Genomic DNA, 13184 nt, shown 5'->3' with positions numbered 1-13184 from the left:
TAATGTGACTTCCTCATCACTGCTCTTCCACAGTGCTGTTCCTACAGTGTCACTGCTGGGTTTCCTACCAGTGTCACTGGGGCTTTGTTGGGGTTGAACTCCTTGGCATTGGGGTTCAGTGTGGACTTCTTCACTTGACTTGAACATGAAGAAAAATAAATACGGTAAAGTGTCTCCAAAAGTTTGCAGTGTAGATTCAGTCACCCTAAAATCACGCTCACAAACGAGCTTTCTGACCATAATCCAAACGACACGAAAACACCTCCAGATCTAATTAAGCGTCTGCCACCAACGAGATGCCCGCACTCACTCGGCCACGCCCTCCATCGCCGCCTCCGCTCTGGACTCCTCTGTTCCCGGGGTCCTGGCAGGCTGGGGCGTCCCTGCCGGCTGCCCGTCTGTGATTGGCTGGCTGTTGGCGACTGGGGCGGGTCCCTCCTTCACGGGCGACGTAGGGGCGGGAGGCTCCGGCTGCGGGCTGGGTGTCTGGTTGGGGGAGGGGTTATGTTTGGGATCAGGGGCGGGGCTTGCCGTGCCAGGTGAGGTGGCACTGGGAGGGTCTGCTGCAGGGGGCGGGGCTGAACAAGATGCACTGGGACTGGACTGCAACTGGACAGCAGTGATATAAAGAAAGAGGGAGAGAGTAGAGATGGATGGAGGGCAGAGGAAGGGAAGGAGGGAGAGAAGGAGAGGGGGAAAGAGGACAGAGAGAAATGCACTTGACTGAGTCTCAGTGGCTTTTCAATGTTTTCTTGCCTGGTGTGTGTCTGACCCTGTCCATGTCTGTCCAGTGAAACATACGTTACTGTGACGTGTGTAGGAAGGGGAGATGGTAATACCACCTCTGTTACAACCGCACCACATGGTGTCATATAAGACCACCAGCGTCTGAGTCTCACAGGGGTCTTTGAGAAGTACTCAAGAATAGTGAAATAGAAAGTGTTGTTTTGTAGTGTAGAGGTTTCAGTATGTTTGGTGCAGTACGGAGTGCTTCACTAGGGGGCGGTAGAGGCTCTGCTGTGTGCTGTACGGTTATGGCAGCTCAGGTCTCACCCGGAACTCCTTGCCAAATTTGCGCAGCTCCTCGATCTGTGACCTCTGCTGTGCTGAGGGGACTGAGGAGAGCAAGAGAGATTCAGAGATTCAGAACACACCTCAGTTTGAACCCACACACACACACACACACACACACACACACACACACACACACACACACACACACACATTATATACCCCCCCCCCCACACACACACACATTATATACCCCCCCCCCCCACACACACTATATACCCCCCCCCACCCCCACACACACACACATTATACACCCCCCCCCCCCCCCCCCCCCACACACACACACCTTTGCTCTTGGTCTCCTCTGTGTTGGAAGGACTCTCGATGGGTTTGTCCTTGCCTGTGGAGCTCAGAATTTCATTCACTAGAAGACAGATGGAACACAAAGGTCAGAGGTGAAAGGTATAAACAGAGAGGTCTGCCAGAGAGGACACGCCCTCTCCATACTCACCATCTACGGGGAAGAGTGGGGCGGGGCCTGCAGGCTTCTGCTTCGCCATGGAAACAGGAATGGTATCGCCGTGGACGGCAGCGGGGGAGCAGGAGTCGTGGGAGGGGCCGTCTGATTTGGGAGAACGAGAGACTGGAAGAAAGAAGGGGAGGGGTGAAGAGTGTGTGGTGAGTGGCGAGTGTGGAGAGTGTGTGCTGCGTGTGTGTGTGTGTGTGTGTGTGTGTGGTGAGTGGCGTGTGTGACGTGTGTGTGGTGAGTGGCGTGTGTGTGTGTGTGGAGTGTGTGCGTAGTGAGTGGTGTGAGTGGCGAGTGGCATGCTACCTGGCGTGACGTTGTGTCCAGCAGAGCCGCGACTCTGCCTGGTGGCCTGCAGGGGGCGCCCAGACTTGGGAGACGTTCTGGACGTAACTGCAAGGCAGACACACAGAAGGGCGTACTGCGCCTGATATGGACACTGGTGTAAGGGTCCCTGAGGACACCCGGCTCTGTCCACCTGGACAACCTCCCACAGCACTGAGGAGCTCCGTCAGGTGGCATAGAGCAGGAGAGCACAACGTATGAGGAACCCAGAACTGACAAATGACAAACTCACACACACACACACACACACACACACACACACACACACACACAGTTGACTCACCCCCATTGACAGTCCTGCTTGCGTCGGAGAGCGTGTGCGGGGGCGTGTGAGAGTGTGTGTGTGGGGGCGTGTGTGTGGGAGGCACCGTGGGGTGTGTGTGGGGGGGTGTGTGTGTACTGGGCGTAGTGGAGCTGCTGTGCGAGTCCAGCATGGCGCCCTCATTGGAGCGGGCCATGTTAAACCCTGCCCTGCTGCCCAGGGGACCGGCCCGTTCTGCTGACAGAGAGGGCAGGGCTCCCGCCGTAGACATGGGTGGCCGTGGCGACGAGCTCGGGGGTGTGGATCGGTTGGGGTTGTAGGCTCCGCCCACGCGGCCACTTCGGTCTCTTTCCACCCTGTCCCGGTCGCCCCGCCCACTTCCACCAGCCACGCCCATATCCCTCACCCTCTGAGGTAAAGGGATGTAGCGGCCCTCTCTGGAATAGGAGGGAAGAAATGGGGGAGGGGTAGTGAGAAACAAACGAGAATAACTGAGACATAACAGCAGCACACTTCACTTCACCAGCTCGTTCAGCTGTGTCCGCTCTTGAGCAGCAGGACTGTCCCGCGTACCTGTTGTTGCTGCTGCCGGGACTGTCCCGACCCCGCTCCTTCTCCGCTGCGTCCCGCACCACCGCGCTGAACTTGTCCTCCTCACTCCGCCCCTCGTCATTCTCCAGCGCCAACCGCTGGCGATACTGAACACTCGACTCGATCTCGTTGGCCAGCCGAGCGGCCCTCGCCTCACGCTGCTTATAGCCCTCCGAGCTACTACGCTCCAGAGGAACTCTGGGGGAGGGAGAGAGAGAGGGAGGGAGGGGGAGAGAGAAAAGCAGGTTAGATGCCAACAGCAAGCACTTTCTGCCTGGTGTTTCCGCTCAGCTTGAAAGCAAAGCCAGGGCATGGCTTCTCGTGGTCCCACCCCCTGGAGAGGTGTCAAGAAAGCTGAAGGAGAGCAGCTGCTCGGACTTACGTGTACAGGGTCAGGCTGGAGTCATAGGTGGATTTAACGCCGTAGTTTTCCTCGTTGAACCGAAACATCTCGTTGGCATCCCAACCGTTTGACTGCAAGACCAGATGGGTTCAGATGAGATGTGTTTAAGCGGAGGCCACCAGGCCACAAGCTTCAGCTGGTGTTTGCAAAGACACTTTCACAAAACCGGTAGAAACAACAGCATTAAAGTTTTATTACTAACTGTGAGTACTAACACGTTTATTCAGGGTTCATACATCTTTTACAAGGTACACTTCTTAAGCACTTTCAAGGCCCATTTTCAAGTTTTCTCAGCACCTTTCAGCTGTGGTAAATAAATGATAACGGCGATCAGCGTGATCAACTGTGATTCAGCGATAATCAATCACAAAAATATTCTCCACACTTCACAGCAACTATGCTACTGCAAACAAAAAATACTTTGTTTTCCAGCCAACACTAATTAAATTGGCAACCTCCCGGCATATCGGTGTGGTTTTCGCTGACTGAAGGGACGAGGAAAACACAAAAACTGACTGGCAAATAGCAGCCCCACACAAGCTGATAGCTATAGCAGCCTCCCATCATGCTATTGCTGTTATTACTGGCTCACTGTGTCTGCAAGGGAACACAGCAGACTGGAAGCTAGCAGGTCTCAAACAAACTCCTTGTTTCAGTTGGGAGTGAAAGAGCTTCAAAGAGCCGCTTTTATTTATTTCACTGACTCTTCTTATAATGCTACAGAATAATAACATTTTAATTTAGCCGTATAAAAAAAACGCAGAAAAAAAATCATGGTAAAACTATGTTGCATCTGGGTGCAAAAAGAGCCGATTCCTCGTGAGCCAACCGCTCTTGGATTATGAGAAAGAACCGGGGTTTGTTGTCACACATACATGGAAGAGCTAACGAAGCCTTTTTTTAATTGTACGCTCTGCAATTTTTTCTTTAAGCGAACTTATATAGTCAGATAGTTAAAGTAAATGCAGAATTTCAAGCATTTTCAAGAACCATCTCCAAAATTCCAGCACTTTCCAGACCTGGGAAAAAAAAACGTTAAAATTCAAGCATTTTCCAGGATTTTAAGCACCCGTACAAACCCCGCTATTACCGTGGCTTCATAAACACAATCCAGACAGCAGTTGCTTCGTATGGATAATACACACAAAAGAATTAAAACGAGCAAAGGCAACCAGAGGAATCCTGTGAGGAACTGGGCCTCAGCACTAGGCGAGCGTCAGGGTAGTGGTGGGGGGGGGGGGGGGGGGGGGGGGGGTGAATGCTGCCAACCCTCACCGCGTCCGCCTCCAACTCCAAACTCTCGCCGTTGCTGTCGCCGCCGTCCCACCTCTGCAGAACCTTCTCCTTATGCTCCCCGTTCAAGCGGCCCGGGCCCGTAGCCACCTCGCTGAAGGGGTCTGCCAGAAAGGAGAGCAAATGAGAAACCAGACCCCTCGTTCACATTCCTTGTCTACGTTAACTGTTCAAAGCGAGGCCAGACAGCGCTGGACTACACTCAGACTGCTATATTACGTGTATACTGCTCTTTATAACACAGATTATACATGCAAGACTGATTTCAATACACTCAATCATGTTTTCAAATCTCATTTGATGCAGAATATGACCCTTGGCCTGCATTACTAGGACCAAAATAAGTTAGATCCTGTGAACACAATGTTTTTTCAGACTCCACCAATATAATGTCTCTGGAATTCCTGACATGGTTCATTATAAACAATAAGGAAGCTTTACAATGTGTGATGGCAACTGTTGTTCAACCAATGACGTCTTTACAGACCTAACAAGAGATATTGCAGAGCCAAAAGAACGCCATTGGTTGACCAACGGTTGACTATTGCCCCCTGGTGACCCTCTCCCACCTCTCGTGGCGTAATTGAGGTCCACATCGCGGCAGGTCATGGTGACGATGTCCGCTGGACTGAAGATCATGGTATCTGTGATCTCCTCTCTCCTGGGAGGAGCAGGAGAACCATTCTCCTCACACCGTCTGTGGACCGCGTCCACAGCCAGCTCACACTACGCGTGCATACACACACACACACACACACACAAACACACAGACAGTGGGAGAGAGATAAAGAGACACAGAATATTAGAAACACAATGCTGATGAATACATCCACCACCAAGGCCTCACAACAAAGAGGACCAACTGTGCAGGGCTAAACCCTCCATTCACCCTGTAGCACCAACATCCACACTCACCCTGGAGCTGAGCGTCTTGAAGATGCCCTCATACACATTGCCATTTTTCACTCTGAGATCACATGTTGAGCCCTGCAGGTAGAAAAGAGAGAGTGAGGGAGGAATGGATTGAGGGAGAGAGAGAAATGATGAATAAAGAAACACTACACCGAGTCTGTGACAGCAAATAAATCACAATGAAAGCCAACAGCAGGTGACGAGTTCAGGCCACCATAAGTAGAGGATTAACCACCCACACTGTATCTGTAAATCACACCAGTGCTCCTTCAGGAAGTAACAGGACACACAGTACTACGGCCTTTATGGAAAAGGTGTTAGATCAGTGAAGACCATCAACACGCCAATACAATGAACAGCGGGGGAGACTCACCACCACGGCAGTGAGGAAATGGGTCATGCGTGCGTTGTTGTAGATGCCCTCGAACACCTGACCAGTACACAAGAGCACAAACGGCGGTCACAAGGGGAACCCCAACCAGACAACTGGTCTACCTGTGTCAAGTTGTCATGGTGCCAGAGATACGGTTGTAAATAGAGCAGGATCACTGAGATCTGTACAAGTCCTCAGGCATAAACATTTAAAAAACAGCTCAATTTAACGGTACAGCGGCTTGATGTCGGTCTCTCTTGCAAACATTTAACACACAGCGTGGTCTTCTAACTGGGGCGATTATATAAGCAGTAACCCGTAGAGAACAGACAGAATGCAGTCAGGGTTAAATGTGCTCGTGTAAGCAGAGGTGACCAAGACGTGAAACTTGCCGGAGAACCGTGGAACGGAGGCTTCACAGACCGGTTCCTGTCAGAGAAACAAAAGCAGAAGTTACAGTTATGACACACGGTCCCTAAAACGGATAACAGATCACCGGTACCGTAACTAATAACGTTTCACGAGGTCGTTCTGTCGTAACGGCACCGAAACGAACCAACTGTGTCTGCCTTCCATCTTTTCGGCAAGAAATCGTTCGGGGCAATATAAACCAGGTTAACAGTACGAACTCTGGGCAATTTATGAACTTTGCTGAGGTCAGTCGAGTATCCCGACCTGGTAGTTCAAAAGTGTTTTTACATTTCTGAACAAAACATGGTAACCGGCGAGGCCGCCATTGTTCATCCTAGCGGGCTGCGCTAGGAGCGCTGAGCCCCTCAGCCACGAGCTGGTGGCGGAAAAAAACACGGCGACGTCGTCCCGCCCACGAGAAGCGCAGCGTGGACCGTCATTGGTTTAAAGAGGCATCGCTCAAAACACTCTTCTTCCTCGCGCGTGTTCCAATTCGCCGTAATCATGTCACTCAAACACTCTGTTACACGGATTGGGCAATCAACGTGTCGATCAAGAAACTCGGCTTTTCATTGGGCATGGCGCCTGCTCTAGCCCCTCCCACTCGTCTTACGTTTCTGGAGGAGGCTTTGCTCGGACCGGTAGGCCCTTCCGACGGGGCGCAATCACCGACCTTTCCCGAGGACACATCCCGCCATCACTTACCTCCCGACAGGCGGTCTGCTGCTGGCGTTGACGCCGGTGGCCGTGGAAGACGTAGTGACGGAGCCCGAGGAGCCGTTGGAGGGTTTCCGCCCCCCACAGCCCGCCTGCGGTTTCAGCATGGCCGAGTCCCCGAAGTGAAGCCGAGCGACGACCCGAGCAGGCACTGCGCACCGCTGGAAGTGGAGACACCGCCGTTAGTACAACCGGCGAGGTTCAGTCAGCGCTCCGCGGCACAGGTCGCTCTGACCGCCGCCGTGTCTGAGCGGCTTCCGTCACCTCACTCACAGGTGACCCCCGGTTTCCCGCCGTAGGTCGAGGCACGAGCGGCTGTTTTGACCTTACACACACACACACACACCGTAAAACACACCCACGTCCACCGAGGCCACGTTAGACCGGAGGCGCCGGTCACTACACGACACTGTGGCTCCAGCACTTCGCCGGAAGTCACGCGCTCCGCTTAAACGGGACGTTTCTACCGTCGTGGCGTCACACTCAGCTTTCTGTCCGCGAGAAATAATCTAACCGGTGATATTATCTTACGTTCCCAAAGCACAATTCATAACTAAGCTCGTCGGTTTGCCAACGACAGAATTCCCGCTTATATGCGGGACGGCTCGTTAGCTAAGTGCTAGCTGGCTGGCTAACTGTGCGGCGCACGCGCTCCTACACGTCGCCGTCTCGTTTGTCGGACGGTTCACGTTTCGTTAACGGAGCCCCAGCGATCACACGGAACTTACTTCGTCGGTGGTCCTGTCAATGTTTACTTGTGATCGTTATCTTCGGGTTTCAGGAGAGAAACCCCTGCGGTCGATCGGTGCCTCTCCGCTCCGTGCGCGAGTAGCGTTGATCGGGAATATTGGGGGCGTGCACATGCGCGTGCACGCGAGAGCCCAGCTAGCGGACGCGCGAGGACGCGAGACGTGATCGAGCGCTCGGGTTATTGACGGAACCTTTACTGAGACCGTATTGGACTCTTGTGCTGTTGTGGGTTGACATAAAACTGCATACAAATACCGCGGACTAGGTTGGGCTTTTCGGGGACACGTTTTGTCCCGTGTAACAGTTTTATGCGCGTGTCTAACACCGTTATTACGGTTATGGGCATGCAGCAATGGCGGCCCCCTGCACGCGCTACGGGAGCGTTTCATAGTGCAAGAGGAACAGATACAGTATAAAACTGAGTGTTTCAAAACCCAGCGATATCAATCCGTTTAAATACAAAACAATCAGTCCTGCATGGGACCCGGTGAGCAACGGCAACAATTTGTAAATGTTGGAGGTTTCGGGTGTTAAAATTTAACTTACTGTCAATGGAGTAGCTAGGATAGCTGATTTTGGCCAAACGAATATACTTTCTGAATGTGTAATAACACGGCAATAACATTTATTAGCCTGTGCATTACACAACTACCAGTTTAATCTTATAATTGAGAATAACTTCTCTTTCTTTTTTTTTAGCATTCCACATTCTTCCGTTATGATGGTTAAATATATGTCTCGCACGTCACTAGCACGGACACTGTTGGTCCGACATCATTTCCGCTCGGACAGTTTGGCTCGCGCTGCTTGTACTGCGGCTCGCCTGAAATATGACGTAGTCGTGGTTGGAGGCGGCCACGCGGGCACAGAAGCTGCGGCAGCTGCCGCCAGGACTGGGGCAGAGACACTGCTGATAACACAGAAGATCCATACCATCGGTACGGTGGCGAGTCCAGTCGGAATAAAATATATCAGCCCAGTAATGAGTCCAGTATGGAGTCCACTGTCTGTGCTTTTCCTACAGGGGCTCTGTCATGCAACCCTTCTCTGGGTGGTGTGGGGAAAGGGCACCTGGTGAGGGAGGTGGATGCTCTGGATGGGCTGATGGGGAGGGCAGGAGACTGGGCTGGGATTCACTTCTCCATCCTGAACCGCAGTAAGGGCCCTGCTGTGTGGGGGCCCAGGGCACAGCTGGACCGGCGCCGCTACAGAGAGTTCATACAGGTGGCCAGAGTTTAACGTCAAGGCATAAACCCTTTATATTCCTGATCCTGGACCGTCCTGCGGTGCCTTTGGGTTCCATTATGGGCCATGTGTTCACGTTGCTTTTGCTCTTGCTTTCCTGCCGTAGTCAGAGCTGCTGAGCATGCCGAGGCTCACAGTGATGGAGGGTTCTGTGGGGGACCTTCTGCTGTCCGCTGCTGATCCAGAACAGCCAGGAACACACAGAGTGACAGGAGTCTGTATGGGTGCGGGCCTTTCCTCAGTCTGGGAGCATGTGTAGCTTCCTTGTGTGTTGGGATATTGAAGCCCTGCCTCTCTCTGTGTTTCTCTCAGCTGATGGGGGCCAGGAGATCCTCTCTGGCTCCGTCATTCTTACCACAGGCACCTTCCTCTCTGGTTCCCTCTTCATGGGCCAGACCACCTCTCCAGGCGGGAGAATGGGCGACCCCCCCTCCTGCGCTGGACTCTCCCGCTGTCTCCGGGAGGTGCTTGGGTTAAAGGTTGGCCGGCTAAGGACAGGAACGCCCCCTCGGCTTGTTAAGGACACGGTCGATTTCTCGCTCACGCGGCTGCACCAGCCTGACCCAAAGCCAGCACCGTTCAGCTTCATCAATACACACACACTCTGCAAGGTAACGGAACCAAATACACAGAGCCCTTAAGAAGCTGTTGGTTAGTTCTGAGTTTCAGTACCTCGTTGTGGGATGAAACATTGTGGAATACTACTGACTGTTCACCTTCGTTGGGCTCCTGTAACGTCACACACAAGTGGGATGTTAACTGGTTTTCTTTGGCAGCCGGAAGAGCAGCTGCCCTGTCACCTGACCTACACCACCCCTGGGGTGGAGAGGGTGGTGAGAGAGAGCGTGCATATCAACTCCCACATACAGCAGGACACCAAGGGCCCCAGGTACCACCCACAAACCCAGAAACATCATGCAAGAACATGGTAGCTTTGTATCTCTGCGGATCTCGGGTAATGATTGGTCCATGTATCTGTGATGTCCACCAATAGGTTAACAGGCCGGACACTGGAACACCTGACTAACCTCAGTCTTCTCTTTGTCCGTCTCGTAGGTACTGTCCCTCCATAGAGTCAAAGGTGCTGCGATTTCCAGGACGGCAACACCAGGTGTGGCTGGAGCCAGAGGGCTTGACCTCTGACCTCGTGTACCCTCAGGGCTTGTCCATGACCATGCCCCCAGAGCTGCAGCTGCTCCTCCTCAGGGAGATCCCTGCCCTTAGGCGGGTGGAGATTCGGACAGCAGGTATGGGGGGTGTTGGAGTGAGGTGGACGATGGAGACAGATATGGACGTGACCTGTTCTCAACTCTTTTGGCAGGTTATGGCGTGCAGTATGATTTCGTGTGTCCGACGCAGCTGTTCCCTTGGTTGCAGCTGAAGAGCGTTCAGGGACTCTTCCTCGCCGGTCAGATTAATGGGACCACGGGCTATGAGGAGGCTGCAGCACAGGTGCACCACAGTGCCCCCTAAAGCCCTGGAGGAGGAACTACTTTTGCTCCTGATAATTAAAGCTAGATCATTTATTAATGTATTTTATGTATTAATGTATTATTAATGTATTAATGTAATGTATTTATTAATGTAATTGAACAGTTTTAGTGTCCCTTAGAAAATCATCTTAATCATCCCCAGGGCCTGTGGGCGGGCGTTAATGCGGGTCGGACCGCCCAGTCTCTGCCCCCCGTGTCTCTGTCACGCACGGAGAGCTACATCGGCGTGCTGATCGATGACCTGGTGGGGCGTGGCGTGACGGAACCGTACCGCATGTTCACCAGCCGTGCCGAGTTTCGGACTGCTCTTAGACCCGACAACGCAGACCTACGTCTTACACCCCGAGGTACACGCAGCGCAGAGCAGTCTCCAGCGCCGAGCTAGCCTGTATTTAAGGTCACACAAGGTCATTTGTGATCAGAATGACTTGCTCTTAAAAAGTTCTTGTGGCAGTTGTATTTAATCATCTGTGATTGGATGGTAAATCCAAACATTAAACTTTATTTGTTAAATTTCTAATTTAAAAATTAAATGTAAATGAGATGTATGCTGTGTGCAGTGTTATAACTGAGTCATTCAGACCCGTGCTGGACTCATGGCTTGACCCGTCTGTCCTGGTCTCTCTGGTCTGGTCTCTTGCAGGGTTTGAGGAGATGGGCTGTGTTTCGTGGCAGCGCTACCAGGAAGCTGTGCGTGTGAGGAGTGGTCTGGCTGACACGCTCTGTGCCCTGCAGTCTCTCATGCTCTCACCCTCCCAGTGGAGAGAGAGACTGGGAGACGTCAACATCAGTGAGACTAAGAGCGCCCTCATGAGGTCAGTGGTGGTCAAAACACCAAGGCCCAAATTCACAGAACTGTAGTGCTGTTTTTAACCACATTCTACACACTAGCGATTCAACTGCTTTGTCTGTTCAATAAAGCTTGTTGGCCGTGTGATGGATCTTCTATCTAAACGTGATCTTGTCTCTGTTTAAGTGGAGAAGAGATGTTGCAGTATAAAGACGTGTCCTTCGACATGTTGGCGTCCGCCTTCCCTGATATCTTTTCACCATTTCTAGAATTTTCTGAGCGGATCAAAATCGAAGGTAAGGCCTCAAACCTCCCTGCTGTTTTAATGCTTTGGATCAGGCAGTAAGAAAACCCTCCACACCCAGAACAAATCTTCAACCCTTTGGCTCCTACTCACAAAAACTGGAGATAGAGGAGCCCGCATGGTTGGGGGTTTGCCTCCGATCCAACATGCATCCAGTCCCACACATGCGTGAATTCTTCTGCACTTCCATGAGGCACACCCAAATATGGAAAGCTGATGATATAACCAAAATGAGCATAGCATGGTTCTAGGGGCCCGTCAGTAACTGGGAGCACTGGTGTGTCTCCAGCTGTGTACCGGCCCCACTGTGAGAAGCAGAGGAGGGACATGGAGAGGATGAGAGAGGAGGAGAGTCTCGTCCTGCCCCAGGACATCGACTACCTGTCCCTCCCCGTGTCCCTGTCAGACGAGGTCCGAGAGATATTGGACAGAGCGCGGCCCAGCACGGTGAGGACACACACGCTTTAACACCTTTACAGAGGTTTTCCGAATATTTTTTAGAATGTGGGGTTTTAGCCTGGGTTTATGTCAAATTTTTTTATCTAAACCCAGGATTAAACCCCACATTAGAAGAGGCGGGGCAAGAGAGGCGGGGTAGAGGAAAAACATCCCCGCTCTCCATACTTCAGAAGGGCTTGTTTACAAGTGGCCTGCAGTCACAATCCTCCCACTGGACCAAGGTGCAGGTGTTAACAATGCACAAATCTGCATCTTCCATCTCCTCAGATTCCACACGTGCTCACACAGCTGTTCAGATGCTCCTGTTGTTAGCACAGCAGTGATTTGTAAACCCCCACAAATAATCCACTGACATGGACCAGACCATGAGAAGGAAAAAGAAAATAGTTGAGATTTCTGTCCTGGAGAGACAGACCGTTCCTCTCCTTCCCCTCTGTCTGGTTAAAGTGCTGTAGTTAAGGACTCTAGGCATGTATTCTGAGGTGGATGTGTTGTGGATGTAGTGTGGCGTTGGGGTTCCTGTGTGATTCTGAGGTGGATGTGTTGTGGATGTAGTGTGGCGTTGGGGTTCCTGTGTGATTCTGAGGTGGATGTGTTGTGGATGTAGTGTGGCGTTGGGGGTTCCTGTGTGATTCTGAGGTGGATGTGTTGTGGATGTAATGTGGCGTTGGGGTTCCTGTGTGATTCTGAGGTGGATGTGTTGTGGATGTAGTGTGGCGTTGGGGGTTCCTGTGTGATTCTGAGGTGGATGTGTTGTGGATGTAGTGTGGCGTTGGGGGTTCCTGTGTGATTCTGAGGTGGATGTGTTGTGGATGTAGTGTGGCGTTGGGGGTTCCTGTGTGATTCTGAGGTGGATGTGTTGTGGATGTAGTGTGGCGTTGGGGTTCCTGTGTGATTCTGAGGTGGATGTGTTGTGGATGTAGTGTGGCGTTGGGGGTTTCTGTGTGATTCTGACGGTTGTCCTTTGCCTCTCAGCTCGGAGCAGCCACACGACTACCCGGCATGACCCCTGCCGCCATCATCCATCTGCTCAGCTTCGTTACCAAAGCAGGCAGAACCGTGGGCAGAGCCGCACGTGCTCAGACACATGGACCCAAGAGAGACTGTTGGGCAGGAACAGGCATGCGGGAGCCAGACCAGGAGGAGGGCGCTGTGGTGCAGAGCTAGCTGTACAGCACTGCTGCTACAACCAACTAATAGAGACTGCACAGTGGGGGATTATGTAAAAGTGTTTATTTGTTAAATAAAAACGAATGATAAATAAGAGCAATGAACTGTGGATAATGTATGTACAAGAAG

The 13184-nt window shown here is 52.1% G+C and overlaps 2 protein-coding genes across 3 annotated transcripts in view; one reads left to right on the top strand and one right to left on the bottom strand.

Moving 5' to 3' along the window:
- LOC143510995 (ataxin-2-like protein) overlaps nt 1-6967 on the bottom strand; it is a 15650-nt gene extending 8683 nt beyond the window's left edge. The window contains exons 1-15 of one of the 2 annotated variants that reach the window (XM_077000955.1): nt 6833-6967; nt 6109-6145; nt 5717-5773; nt 5347-5418; nt 5001-5157; nt 4414-4535; nt 3118-3209; nt 2718-2933; nt 2166-2581; nt 1844-1930; nt 1523-1654; nt 1358-1435; nt 1054-1115; nt 311-609; nt 69-138 (exon numbers count right to left, since the gene is read on the bottom strand). In XM_077000955.1, the coding sequence (XP_076857070.1) occupies nt 69-138; nt 311-609; nt 1054-1115; nt 1358-1435; nt 1523-1654; nt 1844-1930; nt 2166-2581; nt 2718-2933; nt 3118-3209; nt 4414-4535; nt 5001-5157; nt 5347-5418; nt 5717-5773; nt 6109-6145; nt 6833-6951 (2016 nt within the window). In that variant the 5' untranslated portion in view covers nt 6952-6967. The remainder of the gene's footprint in view (nt 1-68; nt 139-310; nt 610-1053; nt 1116-1357; nt 1436-1522; nt 1655-1843; nt 1931-2165; nt 2582-2717; nt 2934-3117; nt 3210-4413; nt 4536-5000; nt 5158-5346; nt 5419-5716; nt 5774-6108; nt 6146-6832) is intronic. The other variant, XM_077000956.1, reaches the window with a different exon arrangement.
- An 880-nt stretch (nt 6968-7847) lies between these two features.
- mto1 (mitochondrial tRNA translation optimization 1) lies at nt 7848-13166 on the top strand. The gene is given in 12 exon segments (XM_077000960.1): nt 7848-8532; nt 8619-8818; nt 8946-9063; nt 9152-9450; nt 9616-9728; nt 9896-10140; nt 10143-10291; nt 10475-10679; nt 10976-11147; nt 11309-11418; nt 11716-11873; nt 12861-13166. Coding segments are annotated over 12 exon segments (2181 nt in total). The 5' UTR covers nt 7848-8312; the 3' UTR covers nt 13053-13166.
- The last annotated feature ends 18 nt before the right edge of the window (nt 13167-13184 follow it).

This window comes from Brachyhypopomus gauderio, chromosome 3 (genome assembly GCF_052324685.1).
Source record: "Brachyhypopomus gauderio isolate BG-103 chromosome 3, BGAUD_0.2, whole genome shotgun sequence".
Lineage (NCBI taxonomy): Eukaryota > Metazoa > Chordata > Actinopteri > Gymnotiformes > Hypopomidae > Brachyhypopomus > Brachyhypopomus gauderio.
The sequence above is the reverse complement of the archived record's forward strand: the minus strand, read 5'-3'. Positions and strand labels throughout refer to the sequence as shown.